Source organism: Genypterus blacodes, unplaced genomic scaffold (assembly GCF_046128005.1).
Source record: "Genypterus blacodes isolate CSIRO-AG114 ecotype Tasmania unplaced genomic scaffold, CSIRO-AGI_Gbla_v1 ptg000007l_1, whole genome shotgun sequence".
In the NCBI taxonomy this organism is placed as follows: Eukaryota; Metazoa; Chordata; class Actinopteri; order Ophidiiformes; family Ophidiidae; genus Genypterus; species Genypterus blacodes.
This window is the reverse complement of record NW_027466821.1, coordinates 583,907-609,578: the sequence shown is the minus strand read 5'-3', so window position 1 is coordinate 609,578 and position 25,672 is coordinate 583,907. Positions and strand designations below refer to the sequence as shown.

The 25,672-nt window shown below is 42.1% G+C and overlaps 1 protein-coding gene across 1 annotated transcript; it reads right to left on the bottom strand.

Annotated features, from left to right (window-relative positions):
* Positions 1–60: 60 nt before the first annotated feature.
* Positions 61–24,014, bottom strand: zdhhc17 (zDHHC palmitoyltransferase 17). The gene is made up of 17 exons (XM_076150678.1): positions 23,943–24,014; positions 16,459–16,562; positions 15,735–15,857; positions 14,923–15,000; positions 13,561–13,705; positions 13,115–13,179; positions 12,393–12,555; positions 11,985–12,110; positions 10,401–10,543; positions 9,721–9,821; positions 6,645–6,769; positions 5,473–5,535; positions 5,205–5,298; positions 4,082–4,165; positions 3,843–4,000; positions 3,637–3,731; positions 61–3,301 (listed from the first exon to the last, which is right to left on the bottom strand). Exons 1-17 carry the CDS (start codon positions 24,003–24,005, stop codon positions 3,163–3,165), a joined length of 1,869 nt encoding a protein of 622 aa, XP_076006793.1. The 5' UTR covers positions 24,006–24,014; the 3' UTR covers positions 61–3,162.
* Between the last annotated feature and the right edge of the window lie 1,658 nt (positions 24,015–25,672).

Below are 25,672 nucleotides of genomic sequence, written 5' to 3'. Positions count from 1 at the left end.
AGGTTCTGTTGGACCACTCCAGTCTTCAGAGAGTCAAAGCACAGGTTCACTCATGAAACATTCAGATTTGACAGTATTTTATTATTAAAGCCATTAAAACTGAACCATGCCCAATATGTTTACATCTGAAGCGGAGTTACAGTGACGTCCTGATGGTGGCGCTGGAGAGGCACTGGAGATGATTATGTGCTTTACCTTTTTTCTTTATTTCCCCCACATGGCGGAATGAGAGGAGAGTGAGGAAGCACGTGGAATGAAATGTGGATCAGCTTAACTCTGCTCTCTAGTGAATCATCCATTACTGCTTGTTGGCAAGTAACCTGCCACCTTTGAAGTACACAGGTACAATGGTAAATGTTGTGATTCTGTGGGGCTGCTGTGACATCGGCTGGTATGTTTACACGCTCACCGTACCCCCATACAACCGATTTTTGCCTTTTGTGTGATTAAGGCACAAATTCAGCGTATGATTTAAACAAAGAGGAATCAGGAAATAGGATTTTGTCCTCCACTTAATTGGCTAACGTGATAAAGTACCTCATGTGATGACATTGCGCAGAATCTTAACACCGTTTGCTTTTATGTGCATGAGCAAATCGACTAACAACTGCACAATGTCTGCACACAGAGTACATCAAGGCCAATTTCAATCTGATTAGAATTCAAAGTTGTAATGTGCGTGTAAACATACTGCCGGATCAGCATGTCCCCATATGAGGACGGCCTGGCTGAAGGATGGGGGATGGGCGAGCGGTGAAGCGTTGTGGGATGATGACACAATTGTCCCTTTCTGACGATGCAAACATGAGGCCCAGAAGTCTGGGAGGCGTTATTATAATATACCTCCCTCTCTATTGTTAAAACTATTGCATGATCACATTTCAGCTTTTAGAAAACAAAAACGATTAAAGAAAAACAAAAATTGGCATCTGCCGTAGTTCTCTAGTGTCTTTGCTTTACAATTTGTACATCCAGTGGTATAACAAACCCAGCAATATATGACATAGAAAAAAAACCCTTTAGATTGACTACAGAGTCCACAAGCATGGAACATTCAAATATATTACACACTTGCACAGGAGGGCCCGACTCGAAATCTGGCAACCAAAACAATTTGCACTTAATAAGATACAGACACTGGATTTGAAGGGATCAACTAAATCAGACAAATGAACAAAACGCAGGAAAGTACTTGCAAATACTTAACAACATTCAATATATACAGACACGTGGTTTGCCGGGCGGTCACCCGGTCGCTTGGATGGCAATGGGTTGGATCAATAGGATGTCGAAAGGCCGACAGTCCCGAGCATCGAACATGCAGTGGAGTTTTTTTGGTGGGGAAATGGGGGGGGGGTTCAAATGCCTATAGACAGCAGTGTTGGACATCACTAAAAGCTACAGTCATACAATTGTAGTATAGTCACTGAAACGTCTTCTTTCCAAGTGGTAGGAAGAAACCCCGAACTAAAACTTTCCCCCGGAGCCGCTTCGCCCAACACTGACAAAAAGAACGAAAAGTCACTCAAGGGGAGATTTCTAGATTGTTTATGTACAGATGCACATTCTTTACACTTCCAGTCCATCCTGCCGCTGCCACTGTGGGGGCCCGACTGCGCGGGGGGCCCCCGAAACAGGAAAATGACGTGGCTGCGGGAGAAAGTCAGGCAGCCTCGTCCTCTGTAAACGTGGAAGCGTTGAGCCTGAAGCAGCAACTCAACTCTTGACCACAAAAGAAACAAGAACACAAAACAAAAAACAAAACAGTGCAATGTTGTAGGCAGGCGAAACACATCGACAAACCCCCAAACAAATAAAAGACTTTACAACACACATGGAATGAACCATTCTCGTAAACCTGGAAACCATTTTTCATGTAGGTCACAGAGGCATTAGATTGTTCTCTTTTGACACCTCTGTATTTAATAAATATAGGTTTTGTACCTGCCTATAGGTTTGTGGTCAAGTTCTCGGGGCTCCAAGTCAAACAGCTACAGGTACAGCTTTGATAAAAACATACTCGGCTAAAATGGCGTGAAATGTAAAAATAGGATGGTGCTAGTACATAATTACTTTATAAATAGTTTTAAAATAAATATACTTGTATCACATTGTTTATAGGATCATTTGTCTGTCAAGTCCACTGAAGAAGTTCCTCTTCATGCCTTCATCCTGCCTCTATACTGCAAATCAAGTGTTACCAAACACTGATATCTCCCTAATCAATGATTTCCTATAACTGGATAGCTGCAAAGAGACCAGAACTTAAACTTCCTCTTTAGAATGGAGCATGACTGCAGCATCAGTTCAGCAGGTATTGGGTCAAGCGTGGGACTTCTACAACTGACCGCTTTGATAAGATGAACAATGTTGGCAAGTCCTCCTCAGGTCTCGAAGAGCCCCCTTTGACAAGGAACCAAACTCAATTTATCACGGTGCAAAAAAAAATCAAGGACTTAAAACGACATTCCCTTATCTAAATCAAAGTCAGGTAAAAAACAACAAAAAAAATACAATCTTCCCTCAACTTCCCTGGCAACCACAGTAACACAGGAAGGCCACACCTCCGGAACCAATCAAAAACAAAACAAAACACATACAGGGCACATCAGCAACGACACCATGAACAAGGGTTTGATAGAAAGCGTGAAGGGAAGAAATGATACTGCTGTTTAGTTGCGCTGCTGCGTCGCGTTTCCTTTACAGTGGAGAAATATAGCTTTTATTTTGAAATCCTCTCTGTCCCTCCCTCTCTCCCCTCTCCGCTCTTGCCTGGCGGCAATGCACCGTCCAATTTGCTCGGGAGAGGAGACGAGGTGGAGGGGCGTGACGGGAGTTGCCGGGAGCTGGTACAGTAATGAAAGTGGAGTCAGAGAGTAGTAGTAGTAGTAGTAGTAGTAGTAGTAGAAGTAGTAGCAGTAGTAGTACTAGTAGTAATAGGGGTAACGATGGTGGTAAGAGGGGTGTTGGTGTGGTGTTGCCCCGTAACAGCATGCTAGTCCTGGCTGATTCTTCTGCAGTCTTTTGATCAGTGAGGGAGAGATGGTCCAGAAAGCAAGCACTCCCGAGAACTGGAACGCTCCGATATGAACGCCGGGGGGAGGAGCCGAGGACGCTGCATCCCCCCTGCCTCTTCTTCCTCCTTCTTTTCCTCCTCCTCCTCTACACCAGCTGGTAGCCTGACCCTGATGTCTGGTCGTAGTCTATTGTGTACTGCGTGGTCCAGTCCACCGTCACGGGCCGGATCAGACCGCAGCAGCGAATCTCGAAGAAGTCTATGAGGTTTCGGAAGCAGCCGTGGCTACGGAGGGAACAGAGAGACATAAAGATAAAGCTATTGAAACACTTTGATCAATCCAAACCTTGCCATTATAATTGTCATCTCATCAAATTTCAAATCAGTGCCATCAAATTTCAGCTGGAACAATCTAGACACTGTTTATATATTTTATGCCATTACATCTTTGTGTCTCTGAATTCTGCTATCCATTTCTGAAAAAGAGAAATGATTTACCCAACGATGCAGTCATGATTGAGAGATTGAGCTCTGTACATGTAGGATCTGGGCTTGCAGCAGCCAAGTTTAAAACATTAGTAGAATGCAAATGTATTGCCAGCGAGTAAATGAGCATTTACTTGAAGGGGCTTTCGATGGATGTGGCTGTGACTTTAAAGTGCTTGTATCTCCTAGCATTCATCCTCTCATTGGTGGTGATTCCCAGAGCGGCAATCTGTGGGAAGACAAAGCAGAGAAATCAGAGATTAAAGTATGGAGAAGAATTCTGAATTCTGTATAATGGGCTTTATAAAGAAATGATTTGGTTAAAAAGGTAAAGCCAGACCTGGTAGAGCTGACACATGATGAGCACAGCCACCCACATGAAGTGGAAGATGCTGTTGAGGAACATCCAGAACATCCAGGGGGAGCAGGATGCGATCTGCGTCAGATAGAGCCAGAAGCCGTCCTTGGCATAACTGGTGGCACAGTGGAGCCTCCAGTCTGGGTAACAACAGAACATGTTAGCCATAAACACAAACGAAAAACCAACTGAGGGACCAGAGACACGGTTTGTTCACTCACAGGAGATGCAGCCGTATATCATCCAGCAGATCATGCAGAGCAGGAAGAACAGATAACCCATGAAGTAGCGGTGATTCCCACTTCCTGTAAACGAATAGGGGGAGAAAAGTCATCCCAAAAAACCCAAGGACTTAAAAGTTTATATTTTTCTGTTACATTTTCCCAGCAATCAGCTTTGATTAAAACATATTATTCAGGATCCATCAGCTCCTTTCATGTGTTCATCTTTTGTGGGGCGATTGCGGTTTGGACACCACCGTTACTTCCTCTGTTACTCTCCGTAAACTTTTACTTAATTGAAGTGTTGTGGAAATGCGAGCTAAGAACCTGCGGAGGGAACCACACAGATTCTCTTTCAGACCATTCCAGGTTTAAGAACTTCTAAATATCATTCTGTCCTCTCCTATCAGATTCAGGCCACTTCTTTGTTCACTTCAAAGCCCCCTTCCTGACCACCTGCTTTCAGTGTGGAACTCTTACAATCCCCCATGAACTTTGTTCACTGCCGACCACGTCTAGTCTCTCAGACGCTGACTCAAACACACACGCTTCCTTTACAACATACATTACATACAGGAATGGCTACGTTGTTTCACTTGTCACTTCCTGCACCTTCTTGTTAAACAATTGTCCACAATCTTCTCATTTCTGTTAATCTCCTGATGAGGATTGGGGATCATTTTGCACCACGCTAAACAATCGTTCTCTTATTAGGTTACATTTTACTTACTTACTAATAATGGGGTTGAATTTCTGATTTGAAGATAGAACTAATCTGTGTATAATGGTTTACAAAAGTGAATGGGTATTATTTTGCTGAATGGCAACATTCAATTTGACAGGAAATAAGTATAAATACACTTCCAGTCCATGAGACGGAAAGATGATACTTATTGGGTTCAAACTAACTTTAGAGTCCAACATTTTCCACTTGTTTTTCTGTTGCGTCCAAGAAGAGCTGACAGACCGAGAACAGAGACTACATTCAAAACACATGCTGCGTCTTCAATGGGGTAAAGTGGAAATGATAAAACACACAAATAACCTCTCATCTCGTAAACAACATTAACAAGTAGCTGGTTAGTGACTGCATGTGTTGATTGTTGACTCATAAATCACGTACCGACACAGTTTCCCACCCAGGGACAGTGGTGGTCAAACTTGGCGATGCAACGGTTGCACACGGCACAATGTTTGGACCTGACAGGCTTCCGTATCTGTGAGAAAACAAATAAAATGTCTGTTAAAGCTAGTTGCTTAGTTATGGAGAGTACTGTCTTCTGTGCAAGGGGAATGTTTCTCGGCTTGCATATACAGTCCCAGAAGACCAGACTTAAGATTTGACACACACAGTTTCAAAGGGATTAAAACGACTGTCACTGAGGATTTACCAAGCAAGTGCTGCAGAATATGCTCAGATCCAGGCTTCCTGTCTCTGCCAGTTCAACAATTGTCTAAAGGAAAGAAACAGGACACAAGAAAGGGATTTCAAAAACAGGAAAAAGAAATGTACATTACCAAGGACTCTTTGATACACAAACAAAAGGCCCGCTGACACAAGCTGAGGATGACAATTTCATCTGAACCACTACAGTGGACGCTCAGCTGATCCTCAGTCAAGTAAAGGTCTCAGTTTGAATCTGTTTGTTTTTTATGACAAAGTGCTTCTTCAAGAGGCTTGGCTTTTATCTCTATGGGCACAAGTCATTTGTTTTCCCTTTGTGCTTTTATGGGGTTGGTTTATCTGTTCAAATAAACTAGAGCAGGGGTAGAAGTGGCTTCTCAGCAAAGGAAGTCTTTGAAGCTTCCACGGCAGCTGACTGGCCTGAGCTGTGAATAGCGTTACACAGTTCTAACAATGCAGGGTAAATTTAGCTCTTCATTCATGGCAGAATAGGGATTGGAGGCCTTGTAGGGAGCAGGACCCCTGTTGTCTTCCATCAGAGAGCGATAATGAGGGACAGAGAGGCCAGGGGAGAGAAGGAGGACCACGATGAGCTTCAGGCCACAGAATTGGCTCCGTATGGACGACCAGCCGCAGTCCAGCTGAGAGCTCTCTCAAGAGAATTCAAAGTGAAAAACCTGTCTGCTTTAGGTTAAAAACTATAACATCTGAGGTAGCATTACAGCTGAAGTCAGAATAACATTATGGGGGGAAAGGTGTATTTACTACACCTACTGGAACCAAGACCTGACATGAGACCCAAGTCTTTGTATTGTAATTTATGTATCATTAAGTCAGACATTACCCTCCAGGCAATGTTAAAACTGCCAATTTCAATACCGTCAACAAAGACGAAAAACTGAGATGAGCATTTCACTGATAGCATGAAGGCAAAAGAAACAGTGACAGCAACGTGATGTGCAAAAGTCTATCTTAGCATATGTTTTACACATGTCACTGCTCATACATTTTCAGAATTCAACTGACAGTGATCCAATTACATGAGAGAATGCTCAAGAGTTCACGGGAGAGACATTTAAAATGGTCAAAATACAACGTGGAAAATCAAACCTGTAACATAAAGCAGGAGCAGGCTAAGCTCCAAGGCTAAGTGTTTACCTTTTTCTTTTGCTCCTCTGAAGCTTTAATGATTCCTGGGTCGGACTTCCAGGATTTGCCGAAGTTGTAGAACAGACATATGGTGTTTAGCAGGAAGGGAATATGGACAGTGGCAAAGGGTAGATGTGCAGTGGGGTTAAGGGAGATTGCCAACAGGTGATTTTACAGTCAACTCAATTCTGAAATACCACTCAAATCACTCAACTTCACGAAAATAAACTATTGACAAAGAAAACAAACAATTTCAGTTAAGTCAGGGACTCGAAATATGCCGATACATGAACTACAACTAGTTGCTGACAAGATAACATTATGCATGTTTGCATTGGCATCTACTGTGGGAAAGAAATGTCCCCTGAATTTCACTGATTTCCCCTTTATTTCCCCAATTATGCACCTAACAGCACAAACAAATGGATTCCTATGTTTAAGCTAATTCAAGGAAAGGAATAATGAGCATCAAGGAAAGGACCAAGAGGAATTTTGTTTTAAATTCACCTTCGAGTAGAGGTAGAAGATATGGGCAAGACAAATAGTCAAAAGGGAGGAAAAGGAAAAGGGGGGTGTTCTGATCTAATGTCTATATCAGGAGCACTGGTGAAAAGTGCAGGTATGGAAATCTCATTCATAAGACAGACAGATGTAATTGAATCCAGAAATAAGTAATCCTCCAGACATACTTAAGTCACACAGACATCACCCCAAAGTCAGATGTGTGTGAAAGTAGGGGACTCGTGTAGAATTTAACTATTTAGTAGCGTAGAGTGAAAATGGCGTTTCCCAGCACTTCTAAAATTCCTCACCGACTTCTTGCCCTGAATCTAATTTCATCCACCTCACCTCTGCTAGAAATTTAGCTTTAGTGAGCAAAGCCTTCTCTCCTCTGAATGTTGAGGAAAATATGGCCTGGGGCTTAGGAGGACAGAAAAAAATGTCATAGAGCTCCACCCAGGTCACTTGGTCTGATTTCAACCATAGACCAGGTGGGAAAGTAGGCCAGACCTAGCACACACACGCTGCTCTGATCTACAGTAGAAGGCAACATAAAGGTGTACGTGCATAATCCTGACCTGCTTAACTCACCACACCACTTAACAGTTCAGACACATAAAAGCAAGCACCAAATGAGCAATCATTTCCCTTAAGAAACAAATCAGCCCTTCCGTCCAATTCATTGTTTTTTAACTATCAGTGAAACAAGACAGAGGACACTCTGCTGTTCATGTCTCTAATCATAATTGAGCCAGCGCAGCACTCCCGCAGTTTTCCATTCATTTAGCCACTGCCCAAAAGTCAATAGTACTTCCATTCATTCTTCCAAGTGCAGGCATGTACTGTACAAAAGAGGAAACACAAGCAGCAACCCACGCTGAGCCTCAGTCCACAGCCAGCCAACAAGGCTGTAAAGGGACAAAGAGAGCGAGGAACTGATGCCTCAAGTGACATTCTCCTTTAACTGTGTCGAGCGAAGAATACAAAGAGGACATTGAAAGATATCAACTACAATGACCAAAGCCTTCTTTTGCTTTGGGTGGTAGTATTAAAAAGATGCTTGTGAGAATATGCCATGTAATGGTGCAGCCAATTTCTTAAGTATTGGTAAATTTTATGATTTAGTACTCGGTGTTAAGACAACAACAAAACAAGCAAATTGCATAGTGCGCCTGTGCTGCAGTCAATGCTTATGCACTCAGTCATTCTACAGGGTCAACATTTCTAACATTTTGCCTCTACGACAGAACAAACATCGACGCTGACAGAGTAAATGTCTGTGTTCAGGTCATGTTCATGTCTGTAGTTTAATGCCACGCTCGCTCCCAAACAACACATCTTGTGAATTTTCCTGTTGTGGGACGAATAAAAGATTATCTTATCTCATCTTACATTATCTCCATAGTTGATGCATTAAAGGTGGAGGCATGACACATGCACATGTTGACCCTCATTCTCTCCTAAATTGAATCAGCTTGCAGCAATATCCAAACATCTGCAGAGAAGAGCAGGATTTCTATCATAGGCAGTGTCAACCTGAAATGTGGAACACTACACGATCAAATTAAGACATAACTTAAGTATACAGTATGCAAAGGTCAAAAACACGTTTTCACCCCTTCCCATTAACGGAGCAATGAGGCATCAAATTAAATGCCTTGCACAAACAAGAACTCAGCACTCACCTCCTGCAATTAACGGCTTGGCATTGGCGTGAAAGCCGTCATGCCAATGCCAACAAAAAAACTTGCTTCAGTGGGTTTCACACAGCAACAGCTACAAACCAAACTCTGGCATTCAATGAAACTAAACACATGCAGCAAACAGTAGCACTTTCATTTAGAAACTATATTGGCTCGGGGAAAAAAAACACACACACACCAGAGCTCATTAGAATAAAACCGCAGACATGGGTGGAGGTTTTGGCCTGAATTGTTTCTCAACCTCCCCAGAGGCACCTTCGGCCTCGACATTTACACACACTTTCTTCCATCAAAAACAACTTAAGACAGCATCATGCAGTACAAATCACTTTTATGAGCTTACGTTATGTTGAAATGATCCCTGCCTGGCAATCACATGCCTGCCTCACCGCTGGTCCCTACAGAATCATAAAAGCCTGCGGGCTATGATCTATGTTATGTATTTGATTGCTGATAACGAGCATCATAAAACAGCCCATTTCACTTTGAGGCGATGCCATTTCTCCATTATGCAGCGGGATGGAGTGCCACGGCTTTCTACTGTCCACTCAAGTGAACTCTTGGTAAAGGAGGACTAAAAGTGGGACTATGGATGTAGAATTTAATGTGGTGGAGAAGTTGTCGGGTCTGCAAAGACTCTGTGGCAGGTAGATAGGAGATATGAGCAGTACGGCTGCCTTTGGGACTGGTGCAGCGTCTCAGAAAAAGCACTTCCAATTGGAGTGTCCTTGAGCAATACACTGAAGCCTGTAACACACCCTCACTGCCAAGGTCCTCTAAGTCAAGAGTGTTGGTCCTCTAAGCCAACAGAGGACTCGTGGCCACTCCTCTTTGCTCTGATCAACTTTGCGGGTGTCTTTCCACACCAATTAAAAGGATATCATTCCAGAACCAGTAGAACCACGTCGTGTACATCCAGAACTTGGTGGCCAGGTAGATTCCCAGAGGAAGAGCGCTGTGCATGGAGTGGTCAAAGAACGCCCTGCGGATGAGGAAGAACGGCGGTTAAAAAAAGATGCTGAATTTGAGCTGTGAAACAGTGCAGACAGTGTGTCACATCTGCTTTAAATTAACCCTTTGACATAGATGTACTAGAGACAGCATGATAAAGAGGTACACACTCATTATACTGACGTGGCTTTGAACATCAAGATCAAGTGAGTAGCACATGGTAACCCCAGGCTGCATTATCATCATTATCAGTGAAATTTAAATGCCCGTCAGCTCAGAGGCGTTCAACACATCACAGCATTCTTCTTACACGTGTGCTCAAACTGTAGCACAGATGGACAAACACAAACCTGAGGCTTTGATCTGAACACCGCAGTCAGCCAGTCACAAAAAAATAAAGCAAACCCTAAGCTGGTGTCATGATGTTTATGTTATTTGAAGAATGTCAGTAAATATAAATTTGCACACGTTAATGTATATATTGCTTTTACAGAACAAACAGTGGTTAGAGGCACACCAGCAGGACCAGGTGGCTTTGAGTACGGTGAGAGTGTGTGTGCGTGTGTGTGTGTGTGTGTGTTTTCAGTGCATAGATATGACCGGAGCGTACTTAGAAAGGAACTGCACAGCCACCCAAACGCCGGCGTACATGATGCCCTTGATTAGCCAGGAGTCAATGTCCAGGTCTGCGATGAAGCCCACAAGCCAGATGACCACAAAGGGTGTTCCAAGCATCACCTTCTGCCTGAACTCCTGCAGCAGAACAAGAAGATGGAGGGATAAATAATAGAGCAATGAAGACAGGTGAAGGAGACAGACAGAGAAATTGTCATGAGACAGACAGATATTGATGCAGAGAAAATGCAGATGGAGAAAAGAGATAGATGAGGAGGGAAAAAGCCAAAAGAGATGAGACCAAGCGAGCCAAGGCAGAAAGGCAGAGACAGAACAAAATGGAATGAAGGCAAGACAGAAAATGTAAACGGAAATTAACAGATGAGGAAGATAAAGAAGCAGAGGAAGTGAGGAACAATGAGGTTGGGGATCAGAAAAAGACATGTACGCAAGGACAAAAGGAATTTGGCATGGAATCAAAGCGTAGAAGTAAATGTGTAGGTGTGTGTACGAGATGGATGGATAATGTTCCAGAAAGACGATATGGACACAAGGAGAAAAAAGTAAAAGGTATGGCAAGCCATATGTGAAGTTAGATAATAAAGAAATGACTCTGCAGAGTCCCATGGAGCATTTTTCATTTTGTGAGACAGAGCCGTGCAGCTAAAAATAATTTAAAAATCCATACAGCCAATAGTGCACAATAAAGAAAAGATATGACTGAGGTGAGTTTAATTTCTAGGTCATGGGTGACATAAATCATGCATTATGGCTTTTTTCTTTTTTTTCGCCTTTTTTGGCCCTCGGGTGTTGAAACAGTTAAATGTGAAGGAACATTCTTGCAAATTATCAGCTACAAGCAAGGACTGTATGGTTCAGTCAGAAGGGGCAGCAGTTACTGTGCTAATTTAGCGCTCAGAAGCTCACACTCACTCATATAAAACTGTAAATAAATGATTAAATGCAGCTAAGACCTGAAAAATTCATCAACACTACCTCTATGCAGGGAACATACGTCAGCTTTAAATGTGAAATTACTCTAGCATTGTACTTTACCTTGAGTAACTAGTAATGTCCCAGCAGACATTTGGAAAGACAACAACAGATTTCACTGTGAATTTAATTGTTGTAAACACCGAAGATAATGTCAAGTTCAAGCATCTTCACACATCAAATCTATTAGGCTTGTAAGAAAAAGTGAAACCAGCTGGTGCAGCAGGAGAATGAAGCAGGCACTAGGTACACATTGTGCATTACTTTGTGTTCTATAAAGTGCAACACAGCACAACAACAAAAACTAAAACAAAGTACACTCCGATTTGATGCCACACTGTCTGCAATTAAGACTAATTTGGTGTAAGCCTTACAATCTATATATAACACTCACCCTAAGCCAACGGAGTGTTTACATGCTTCAGTACATACATTTACAATCACATTTACTGGCTGGTACTCAACAATGCCAATTTATAGTGCAAACTGTGTGCTGTGCAAGCTTTAACATCACTACTGTCACAGCTCTGTAGGGTCTATATGTGTGTTTGTGTCTGAGGATGTGTGCTTGTGTGTGTGTGTGTACCTTATCCATCTTCAGTCTCTTTAGGTAGGATGGACTGTCGTAGCCCTTGGCTTGCCGTGCTTCCTGTAAGTGATTGATCATCCAGACATTCTTCCTTTGCTTGGCAAGATCCAGGGGTGTCTCACCCTGAAAAACAGAAACCCAGCAGTTCGCCATCATTAGAAATAATGTATGTAGATTTGCCTTTGGTACTGGAAATACAGGACAGAACAGATCTTCAGAAAGAATTTAGAGTTGAATTTAGAGGATCGCATTTAGCTTATGCTTCCGTTTACCATCCAACCTGCAAAAGGGCAATCCTTATCGCTGCATCCAACACTATATTTCAATATATATACCTCACTGGTATATAATATAACAGTGAGGTTGTTGGGACTTGCAGCAAACAAAAAGCTGTGGAGATACTACCTTGATGTTCTGTGCATCAACGTTAGCATTGGCGTCCAGCAGCAGGCTGATGACAGTGGTGTTGCCGGCCAGCACGGCCCAGTGCAGCGCTGTGTTCTTGTGATATTTGTCACCAAGGTTGACAGACACATTGAAAGTGAGGAGCAGCCGGGTGGGGTCCACACTAAAACATTCATGCATAAAAATATGTATTTATGATGGGAAATAAAACCAATTACGCGTATTTCCTGCTACACAAGTCTTATTTTAACAGTAAGAATGTTGCTTTGTCTGCTATGTGGTAATTGATTATTTAAAACCTTGTTACCCTCTATCTCAACCTAGAAGTGATGGAAACATTCACAATAGTGCACTACACCGCAGAACTACATCAGTGTCAGCACAGCAACAGCTCCTTACAGTATAGCTGCCAGACACTTAACAGCTTTATTCATTTATATAATTTCTTTATATTACCTCGCTAGTTTTTGCTGCTGTGTTAGCAGTCTGTTCTGATTTATGATGATGAAAAAAATACTATGATATTAAGTTTTCAGGCATTTTCAAGTCATCAGATTCTTGATTTGATCCCAGGTTGAAAAACACCTTCAACACACATTATTTGAATATTTAACATTTGTAAGAATTCCAATGAGATTTAGAATCTCTTTGAGACGGACCAGTTGAGAAGGGCAACAGATTAAAAAGCTGCACTCGTGGGATACATAAATGTACACACAAACCTGTGGGTCCTGTAAGCTGCCCACATCAGAGGGGTCATGCCGTTCTGATCCATCATGTCCACATCCTGAACAAGAAAGAAAAATATATAAATATTAAGAAACCACTGTCAACAAAGCAAAAACATTAAGATACAAACCAACAGAAATTGAACGGATCAGTGTTGGCAGTAAGAAAGGAGATAGAGCCCCCTCTGGTGGATGCCACATGAAGATCTAAACTAACCAGGGGCTTTTGATACACAAGTTTGTCCAAACAAGAACAAGAGCATAACAGGAAAGCATTTTTATGGAGGAATACTGTTGTAACCTGGAAAACATGTAGATGATTGAAGGACAAGACAGTCATGTAATTATAATCACAATGCAGACATTTCCCTGCAAAACAACCATTTGAACATCATTTCAGAAAAATAAACACTTCAGTCTGCTCAATGATTGTTTCCCACCTGTCCCTTGGCAATGAGGTAGGCCACAATGGAGGTGTGGCCAAACTGGGCGGCCAGATGGACGCAGCTACAGCCTTCACCATCAATCAGAGATGGGTCTGCGCCGTACTTCATGAGCTGCACCACCATGGATAGATGGCCTTGTCTGGGAGAAGATAACCACAATTCCATGAATGTAATGTAACATTTTAAGCTGTGGGGCTGCCCGACATGACATAAATGTTATCAATAGAAAATAGCCGGTATAGAAAGTGAAACATTAAGACAAATGATAAATAACTACAGACTTTTAAAAGAAGTGTGGTGAGAGAAGCCAAAGCTATACTCACCTCCTCACCTACTGATGGGCTTAATGTTTGACCAGGTTAAATTCAACACTCCAAATATCAGATTCTCAGCACTCACTCAGATAGTACTTTATTGAATGCCCAAATGAGATTAAAGATTTCTAATCAAATCAGTACAAATTGCAGGAATTCAAGGCAGCTTCTGGCATTGTTTAGCTGGCATTCTATCCAGAACAATAAGCTGTCACAAGTGTGTCAAAATTAGGAAAGGTTTCAGGTTTTGCTCAAATCTTGGCCTAAGTGCAAACAATATGAACTAGCATATGAATTAAAAAAAACAAATGAACAATTTTCTGTGACCCTGACAGGAGAAATCTGTCTGTATGGCACACACAGAGCAGACTGGGAGCTTGTAAAGGTCATTGGTGGATGGTGTTAGTGAGAGTGGGGATGACACAAGACTCCTGATTGTCTGTGTATCACGGTCGGTATGGATGCCCGTTGTCAACCCAATCAATTATTCAGGAAGAGCGAGCATCGTGCCTCCCTGGTTTCCTGGGAGAAGGTGGGTGGGTGTCATGTGACCTGTCCTTTTACTCAAACAGATGTGTATGGGTGTTCCATTTTGGATTTAGATAGTGGGTCAGTCTGGGTGTAGATATTTAAAAAAGCCTTTTACGTGGCTGGCTTCAGTTCATGAGGCAGTTTGTTTCGCGAATCTCAGTCTTCACATTATTTAGCCTTTGAAAACAACAGGCCAAATAAGAACCCCCTGCCTTACGATCTCAGACCCATTCTAAAATCCATGATCAACTAGCACAGAGAAGCCAGAAAGTCTAGGTAAGGTATTGCTGTCACGTATTTTCATCAATTATTCTCCAAATAAAGCAGCAGTCCTTAGGTTGCCACACAGTCCAGCCTTCACAACTTGTTTTTTTCCCCCATTCACATTGGGCAAATGGATAATTCCAATCAAATCCATCCAAATACATGGATTATTCCTATTTTTACCTTAATTGCAGTACAGAAAAAACTGGAGTAGTGTGTATGTAGACGTACTGACAAAGTGTGTTACCTGGTGGCCCAGTGCAGAGGCGTTGAGTTGAGATCCCCTCCCAGCTGATCTACTATGGCTCCCTTTGATATGTAGTATCTGCAGAGTAAAACAAACATGTGATGACTGGCCGCTCATACCGACTGATAAGATAAGAGATTATCAACATCACTACTCTGCTACTTCCTTTAATACCAATGCTAAATCCACTGGCAACTACTTTCTACTACTATTAAAACGCTACTTCAGTCAATACTTCAACTGCTGCCATTGCTACGGTCTTTAAATCTGTGTGAACAGGGTTTTACCCAAAAAAAACACCTCAGAGGTCTGCGACAATATAATCAGATTTTAGGGCAGAGGAAACATTAGGGCACATTGCATATTGCAGCCTGGGCATATGCAGCAATAATCTCTGCTACACCTTTTATACACGTAAATAATAATGGGCAAACATTTCTTGGGGTAAGGTAAGCAGGTAGGGAGGCAGTGGCTCAGTGGGTAGTGCTTCCGCTTGGGAACCGGAGGGTCGCCGGTTCGAGCCCCTGCCGAGGTGCCCCTGAGCAAGGCACCAAACCCTCAATTGCCCCCCCCTCTGCGAAGGGTTGGTAATGTGATGTAAGTCGCTTTGGATAAAAGCGTCTGCCAAATGATCGTAATGTAAGCTGAGGACATTTGTTCCTTTTCTAGAGGTGGTGCTTCATATACCACACTTTCACACATTGGAACTGAAAGTATATGCGATCTTCCACTATTTTCTCTATCCTGTATGCTCATTGTCATGTCAAATGCTTTCTTCAATAAAATACATTCCAAAAAAAGAAAGGACTTACTTGACCAGGTCTATCCTGTTGTTGATCGCAGCCCAGTGGAGGAGCGTTACATTTTCTTTGTCTGGCTGCCGAACGTCAAAGCCCGCCTCCACCAATTCCCTGCACCGCTCAAAGATGCCGTACCTGAGGAAGAGGAGTAGACCAAGGGCTTCAGTTCATGTTACAAGTTAGATATACAAATACAGATACAAAGTAAAGCAGACAGTCTGGTTTAAAAAGACCTGACAAATAGTAAGCACACATAAATGAACTTCACTAACAATAACTCTCTAAGATGCTCTTTTTATACCAATGAAATTACTGACTTGTTGCCAATTAACTCAATTAGTTGCAAAATGCTCCTCCAGCTCTTTCTTTAGTACCACTTACTTTTCCAGCCTTTGTTGCCCCCATCCCAACGTTTTTGCAACGTGTTGCTGCCGTCAATTAGCTATAATATTATTCATGAAATAATAAAATGTCGCAGTTTAAACATTTGATATGGTTCTATGTTCTATTATGAACAAAATATGGGTTTATGAGATTTGCTAATAATTGCCTTCTGTTTTTCTTTACATTTTACACTGAGTAACAACTTTGTAGGGATTGGGGTTGTACACATATCACACACGCCCATCCCCTCAAAACCAGGTCAGTGCATGATGCAGGCTGCCTGATCAAACTGTGAGAGACAAAACAATGCACCCATATACAGTTCACTCCCTGGCACACATTATGCACTCACTGTGTGGCTTTGACGATGTCCCAGGTGCTGTAGTCATCCACATGGTTTTTACGACTGACATTCTCACTGTAGCCATGGTTGTAATGACTCTGGGGTTTGATTTCCTGAAAACAGCAAGGATGGGCAAGAAAGAGAGAGAAGAGCAGGTTACTGATAGAGATAGTCTATTGGGTATCATGCTTAGATAGGGATTCTGCACAAACTTCATCATAAACAGTGCATTAAAACGGACAATTCAACAGCCATGATCATCAACCCACCACAGTGTCTAAATTTAGAAAGATAAAGAGAAGCAGGACAGAGAGAAAACAGCTTTCATTATGTCCACTCTAGCTGCTGGTGCGCTGATCTGTCACATAGCATTCAATTAGCATCCTTGGAAATGCAACAATTAGCCTCCATCTTCGAGCACCACCCAGCTTTCAAAGCTCTCAAATGACAACAACCCACTTGTTCGAACCTAGAAAAGTCCCTAAAAATATTAAATCAAACTACAACATTGCAAATATTCAGAGGCAGAGACAAAAATAATGACTTTTTGTTTTTATGTATGAGACCAAACTAAATAATTTAATAAAAGAAAATTCATAAATAAATACTGAAAAATTGTGTTTAATCATTGTTGGCTCTTCCTCATTGCGCACCGCAATAATAATCAGGCAAAAAAAAAAAACAGCCTCAGGCAAGACCTCAGAGCCGCAGAGACCAGGAGCTGTATGATCCTGTCTTCTTGCCTCTGAATTTAGCCTGGGCATCCTGACACAGCTTGCAGGAGGGGCTGCTGAGGCGGCATTCCTGTCACCCAGGAGAATGAATGGTGGTGCTGGAAGAAGATGAAGAGGGTGCATGGGGAAAACTAATGCAAACCCTGTATGTAATTAAAGTGAAAATTACTTTCTCACCTCCTTAACTAATGCTAACATTATACCATACAGGGATGATATCATACCTATTTCCACTTCCTCCTGGTCACGGTCCATGTTTGTTCATGTCAACCCTGTCCACTTTAACAGCACCCGTCTAAAGCTACGTGTGCCATCCCACTATCCTGTTTCCAGTGGATTAAGTCAAATTACAGGAACAACACACCACTGTATAATGGTTTCCTTGTGGCTTTAAATAGCTATAACCACATTTGAATATAACCAACTGTTTATTACCATATAAATACATCCAGCAATAGTTATCTGAAGTCCAACAATCAGGATCAGATTTCAAAAATCTTCAACCAACAACTTTGAGCCAACACATGAGAGCAGAATACAAAACCCGCCACACATGCCAATTCTCTACTGCAAATATCTTGTTATGTCACGGCTAGATGTAAACCCGAGTTTGCCTGTGGGTTTTCGACATGCCAACATTACATTTTAGGCATTTATCTGACAATTCCATTCAAATAATACACCAAGTTCAAGAGCACAAACATTACAAGCTGTTAAATAGCTGAGAAAAATGGGTGTTGATGCTGATGTGCATGGCAACACATGGAACAAACAAGGAATAAAAGGACAACAATGACAGGGTTTTCCTGACCATTATATGGCATAGGTGCAGCACCCAAGTGTTTTGTACAGTGACCAAGAAAAAAAACACATACAAAAGAATTGCACCTTCTTTTCCCCACGGTGTTCAAACCGAAATGAAACGATAATAGAAGAAAGCAACAACAAAGAGTGGAGCAGTGAAAAAGATAGCTTGGTAACTCCATTTGGTGTTTTCAGTGCCCACTGCAGGCCACACAGAAGATGCTCGGGAGACAAACCCATGCACCAGCTCCATGGGAGAAATGAAGGTGACTATCTTACACTCTTATCCCTGTAATGAAAGTGCAAAAGCTGCAAGGAGGCCAGAGTTTGATCATTTATAAATCCATATGATCTCTTCAAACTATCCCATGTGCTGTCTGGGCTGATCGTCTTAGAAAGCTAGAGAGCAGAGCGGGAGTGTGTGAGTCAATTATGAACGTGACTGTACTGAGCTTCTTTTTTTTTTTATACAGAAGCAGTATAATAATTTGAAACTCATAGCCACTTCCCCAATCTGAATATTCAACTGAAATAAAAGGCTTTCCTGTCAGGCAAAGGAGACGATCACATGAGTACAGCTCCAGCCAGGCAGTCCTGCTCCTTCTAGTCACTTCCTCCTACTGCCCTCAAAGTTGCTGGCATTTTCTGACTGATGCCATAACTACAGGTCCCTTAATTAGGTATCAGTTTGTGGAAAAGGAGCACAACAACTTGGTCGGCTGCAGTGAAATTATCATTTAATTGGTTATTCATTTCAGTGAAGCCATTAATTTTAGACTGGAACAACCTCCTCTGTTGGTGAGGAAGCAGACTTGGATTTTATCAACATGGGGTGGTGAGTTGGACATATGGCAACTACTCCTCAGGGGGTGAGAGTCATGTGCCTTGAGCTATAAATGTTGGAGAGCAATCGGTGACAAAGACCAATTCTAACAAACTGAAAGGTATGGTGTGGCAAATGGCAGCCCAAACCTAATGGACTTGGAGACTAGACTACTAATTAATATTCATTTTTCAAACCCTCTAATATTGAATGTGGAACGAAAAAACATGCTCAGTAAAATCCAAACATTTACTAATTAGTTTCTTTTGTGTATCTGTAACATATTTGTACATCATCACATATATTCACGGCTGTGTTATGACTGCACTGTTACTGAGCTCTTTCGTCATCCCTGCTTGGTGCGGCAGAACTGCACAATCAGATTTGATCTTAAATTAGGGCCATTTAGAATAACAAATTCAGTTTGTGAGGCACAGTTTGCATTTATGGACCAGCACCACATAGGAGAGACAATGTTTTTATGTGGGAAACAATGAGGAAGCTCAAAATATGAGCCTTTAACTTTTTGCACAGAACATTGGAGGAAAGCCTACCTTTCTATGACTTGTTTGCAAAACAATTTGCAGAGGAAATGTTTGCAATTATGTGTTGCCTTACACATTCAAACTGAAAAGCTGTTTCTGAATGTGCAGACATAGTTCAGATGCTCTAATTCAGATGCCTCATATACCCTGACTCTTAATGCTCTCTAAAGTCTTGGAGATGACCCAGATTCCCTGCAGGCTGATGAAAAGAACAGCAAAAGAGGACCTTTGAGCCAGGTGTGTATGGGCAAACAAGGAAAATAAACATTCATGATGAAGTCATGATGAACGGAATGAATGATGAAATGATGAAACGTTAGAGAAATTCTTACAATATGAAAAGTAAGCCACTTGCAGAGCAAATAACGCAGGTGAAAAAGTCATTTGTGGTACATACAGTTTAAGCCTCGCAAACACGGAACAAGAAAACAGCCAGATTGCAGTTCAAAGTGTTGTCTTTCTTGTGTATGTACCGATGCAGACATTGCTAGGGTATAGGGTTGAATTCTTAATGTCATTTAACAGGAAAAATACTGGGGCCACTGAAAGTTGGTTGAGATACATGTTTCTTGAAAAGCTCTCCAAGCAACAATTTAAGTAACTCAGTGGTAATCATTTTACTGTTTTGCTTGCTCCGTCCTTCACCATAGCCACAGTAATGTCCTTCTGGCACTAGCTCAGCCCCCAAAAGGGAATCCAAACTGGCACTTGGCTAAGTCTGAGGGCTCCAGAACTTCCTGGTCACATTGAGCAGCAACATCCAAACAAACGAAGATAGGAATAACTAACAGTGCCGTGTTTCCAGAGTGCAAGGAACAGATATTTAACACTCAACAAAGACAAACAGAGACTTGATTTCATCAGTGTATGTCTAACCTTTATAGTGCCATTAAGAAAAAGCATTTTATCTGTGATACAACAGGCCAACATAGATGGAAACTACTCTGATAAGATAACTTAAAAGATAATTGGTCTTTCTCCAAATCCCAATTACAAATACGCACCCCCCGAATATCTACAATAGAGGTTGCTAAAGACTAGGACACCCTGAAAAATCTGAAATAAATTTCAGTAAAGAGCTTAGAAATAGAATCAATGGTCTACTCATACACCGAAACCTATTTCTGTTACTGTACCTATTACTGTACCTCCCTCCATCCAGATTAAACTGCAAATGATAAATGGGCATTATTTAACATCATTAGTTCTGGTTAATATGTACCACTGCCATGACAACTTGTGTTACATGGTAACAAATTACATCTGTGTGTCAATTAACTGACAAAAGCACTTATCTTCTGATGTTTTGCTTCAATGTCTAATTTTGAAGATGAAATTATGTGAGAAAGTGGAGTTATGCCTGAGATTATAGGACAGGACTATCATACTGATAATCACAAACAAGACTCAAGCAGAGGGTTTTAGGAAATAAAAGACAAATCTGTAGTGCCATAAGGAAACACTGTAGAGCTGGCACAGAAATAATGAAACTTTAAACCCCAAGAAGTATGTTTGTATGTTATATAATAATGGTTTCTTTATTGCAGGCTGGCCAGGATGGGGTTGTGTGAATGTGGGGTTGTGTGAATGTGAGGTTGTGTGACTGTAGGGGTGGGGGGGGGGATTTCTTCCCTTTTTGTTTTCTTCTTTCTCCCTCCGCATGTTTCCCCCTTTATTTTCTTTAGCTTTTTTTCCTCCCACCACAGTCTATGATGCGTTCCAAATGAAAAACGAAATGAAATAATAATCACAATAAATAAATAATCTGTATATGGCAATGTGCTACACACGGACCCAACTAGCAGAACAAGTTGAACAGGTGACGATGTGGCCTCACTAATTTTACTTTGGCCCTGAACACAACTGTGTATCTGAACACAACTATGTATGTCCAACAACACCTCTTTAAACAACCCCTCAACCTCAAAAAATGTGGGAAGACCTGCTTACGTATCGCCGGATTCTGGACCTTGGGGACCTATATAATTCTAAAACACGACCGTTTGGCAGGCCGAGCTCGAACTCCAACTAGACTGGTGGGACGAAGTCATACGCAAACTACACACTGCCTGTCCTTGTCTTGCTCTCACCTAGTTTAAGGTCGTACACAGAGTCTATTCTTTCAAATCAAGATTGCCTGCAATGTACACAGAAGTAGAGGACAATATAGATATTTCTTAGTATGTTATATAATGTGTATCTGAATAATGTCTATCTTTTATAATGACTCTGGTAGTGCTCCTCTTGTTCCTCATCACACAAAGGAGAAGACACCGGTCCTGCTGCTGGGTTGCGTCCTACAAGGGCCCTGTCCAGCTCTTCCTGTGTAATGGCCAATCTCCTGGTAACTCCTCCATGCTCTTGAGACTGTGCTGGGGGACAGAGCAAACCCCCTTGCAACCACAAGTAGGGACGTGTCATCCTGGAGGAGCTGGTCTACCTGTACAACCTGATAGGATTGCAGATACTACCTGACGCTACAAGTGACAAGGACACTAGCAGAACACAAAACTACAGAAGGTTCAGGAAGGCTTAGAAGAGAGCAATTGTCTACGACATCCAAAACCATTCCCTTTTTGGAGGTCGGTTTTGCTTTTGCCTCTTCATTGCACCTTTTGCCATTTCCATTTGCACCAAAGCAGATGTACCCTTAATTTTAATACATGTTCAAGTACCAAAAGAGAGACATTTCTATCACTAACATGGCATATAAACAAATACTTGAGCCACAAAGTAAACTAGCCCACTTAACCTGCTGATTAGAGTTTTAGCTCACAAACCCAACGTGCAAGACCACATGAAAACAAAGACACACAACTTAACACACAGAGATCAATATTTACTCTTCAACATGCACTACTCCCCAAGATGGAAAGTGCAACATCACCTGTCACTACAAAGCACAGTTTATAAGTACATAAGACTCAGCTGGCTCAGTTGCAGTATGCATTAGATTACAATGACAGAGGTGTAAGAGATTAATCCAGTTTAATATACAAAGACAACCGCCAACATACACACCATCATTTGAAATGTCGGGAAAGCACCGATAAGAGCAATTCCTTGTCTATCAAAAAGATGTAAATAACCAAGCATTATCTGGTGTATACAATAAAGGTGAGTGACATGGGCTTAAACAACTCAAATAATTTGAATTCCCTTGCCCTCTCTGGAGAACATTTCTAAGACTTGTTGTCTCTGCAGGGCCATCACCATCCGGAAAGATGCATCCCACCGTTGTAACTCCCTGTTCTGTCTGTTACCCTCTGGAAGGGGATACAGATCACTGAACACGCGCACCACCAGACTGAAGAACAGCTTCTTTGTAAGGGCCATAAGTGAACTCAACAAAATCAAACATTAGACAAGTTAGTACCCCAAAAGTCAATTGCAATATTGGGACATATTGGGACATATTGAGCTATGATGTCATGTGATGTCATATGGGGCATGGGACATGGGACATGTGATGTCATATGGGGTGATGTTATGTGATGTTGTGATGTCATATGGGATGTCGTGATGTCATGTGATGTCATGTCATATGGGATGTCAAGACATGTCATATGAGACATCTTGAGCTATTGGGACATATTGAGCTGTGGGACTACTTGTGTTGTAATGTATGAATGGAACTGTGTGTTGTTTATTTATTGTTATTTATTTTTTATTTATAGTTGTTTATTTATAGTTTATTGCTGTTTATATATAACTGTTCAAAGATTCAAGCACAGCACAAATGCATTTCGTTGCATTATCATGTACAATGACAATAAAAGCTATATTATTCTATTCTAAACCTCCATGTTGCTCGCTACCTAAACTGGTAAGACAATATATGACTTGAGAGCACGGTAATAAAAGTTAAAATTAAACCATCATGTTTAGTTACCTTCACATATATTTTATTAACAAGCATTCTTGTTTTATAATACGGGTGTGTGTCACGGATGCACAAAGTCCAGACAGGAAAACAACGATGAGACGATAATCAACGATACACACTGATGTTTGCCCAACCCAATCCAGTAACCGATGGAGCTGAGGTAAAACATTAAAGCAGAACATGCAAGTTTTTTCAATTAAATGCGTCATTTACGGGTTATATCCATGGTTATTGACAATATGACCACCAGCAGTGCCTCTATTTGACACCACAACACTGTAGCTAAAAGAGCAATTGCCAGTTCGGCTACAATGGCAGCTAACGTCGTACGCCTGTACAGACTTAATGAACGTCACTTCTCTCTTTCAACGGCTAACACGCTTTTACACTAACTGCACGATGTCGAGTCCGCAGAGAACACCAGCTAGCTTAACGTGAACTTTAATAACACGAACATCTGTCCAGCGTTTACTGCCTATGCAGCAGCAGGAGGAGGAGGGGGCTGCTGTTAGCATCGATAGCATCGCTAGCTGCGAACCACCCCCCCCTCCGCCTCCCCCCCCATTACTGATTTTGCAGGGGACAACGGAGTTTCAAAATAAGCACGGCGAAAACACGAGACCACGTACACGCAGACAGATATAAAGCATTATGTGAGTGTTAATGTGTCGCCGTGATGGTGAGAGCACAACGGAGCTCACCTCAGGATGGAGAATAGGGACGCAGCCAGCTTCTTTCTCATATTCCTCCATAGCGTCGGCCATCTTGGTGGTGAAGTTCGCTGAGCATTGTGGGAAGGCAGAGGCTGTGAAGGAAGGAGGGGGCAGCTGTCAAAAAGGCAGCCACAGATGTGTGTGTGTGTGTGTGTGTGTGTGTGTGTGTGTGTGTGTGTGTGTGTGTGTGTGTGTGTGTGCCAGGGAAACCCCTGAAACAGGAGGCCTGCATCTAGGTGGAAGCTGCCCCCTTCCCACCCTATACAGTCTGTGGTGTAAATTCTCTTTCCCCATAGAATACATTTAATTGTATAATGAATGAAACCTCCAGACTTTGGCTGAGCGTACAGAGCTGCTTTTTGACAGAGTCCTACTCCAGACATACAGAGGGGAATTTGTAACATTATGTGGCCGGGCTGTAAGGCGGATATGTGTGTGCAATTTTGCAGAGGGAGGTGATGACAGCTCAAAAGTCTTTTCAGCTAGGTACTGCATTTTTTATTGGAGTATTTCTTATTGGAAATAATTTGACCTGTAAGGAATGCCCAGAGGTAAGGAGGATATGTGTGTGGATAGTTGAATATCCAATAGGAATGGTGCATGATCAGATATTAGAATGGTTTAGTAGTCAGAGAGTTATCTATGAGAGTAGTCAGTGAGTTATCTATGAGAAACTAATCAATTCTAGAGTATGAAGTATAAATTGTGTACCTGGGAAAAGAATGAGAGCTTTTTGAACGAAGGATCAATTTGCATCTTCTACCCTATCCTTTCCTCCTCCTTCTTCTTCTTCTTCTACTTCTTCTTCTTCTTCTTCCTTTATCACATCTGAGTCCTTGTGAGTATAGTTCCTCGTGAGTATAATTTCCTCACTTCAACACATACACGCACGCACACAGTCACTCTCTCTCTGGTATAGTAGTATCACCACCTGTCACGCAGAAGTCCACAGTTGGATTCCCACAAGGGGAGACTGATACCATTTTGCCGTCAATGGCTATCACTATTGTCCCCAAGCACAAGGGCCTGGGTTCCATTGGGTCCCTGTGTGCAATTTGCACCGTCTACCCGTGTTTGTCTGGTGTCATGGTTTTAGACGACCTGCTCGTTAGTATAGTGGACAGAATCTCCGTCTATCATGCGGAAGACCGGGATTCCATTCCCCTTACGCGGAGACTGATACTATTATGTATTTAGTGGCTATCACTACTGTCTCACAGCCAGAAGAGCCTGGGTTCGGTTGGCTCCCTGTGTGCAATTTGGTGGAGGGAAGTAATGGCAGCTCAGAGGCTTTTCAGCTTGGTACTATAATTTCTTATTGGAAAAACTGGACCTGTAAGGAATGCTTTCATCAACAACCAGATCAGTGAATAGAGACACAGCCTTTGCTCCTGGGTTTGATGGCTTGTCCTTTTTGACTCCATATTGCATCCTCTCCCCGTATTTGCGTGGCTTTTATCAACATGCTCTTGGTTCACTTGGACATCTGTCGTCCTCGTTGGTATGTAAACAGTTTCACCACCTGTCACCCAGAAGACCACGGTTGGATTCCCACACGCGGAGACTCATCCTATTATGCCCTCAGTGGCTATCACTATAGTGGGGCCTGGGTTCGATTGGCTCCCTGTGTGCAATGTGGACGAGGGAAGTAATGGCAGCTCACTGTTGTCTCACAACCACAAGGGCCTGGGTTCCATTGGGTCCCTGTGTGCAATTTG

Bases quoted from the DNA above. Each gene is read 5' to 3' on its own strand.
- zdhhc17 (XM_076150678.1), bottom strand. From the start codon at position 24,005: ATGGCCGACGCTATGGAGGAATATGAGAAAGAAGCTGGCTGCGTCCCT. The intron at 15,858-16,458 runs GTGAGTGCATAA...CCTCTTCCTCAG, and splicing joins GACATCGTCAAAGCCACACA to GTACGGCATCTTTGAGCGGT. The intron at 15,001-15,734 runs GTAAGTCCTTTC...TTTACTCTGCAG, and splicing joins AACAGGATAGACCTGGTCAA to ATACTACATATCAAAGGGAG.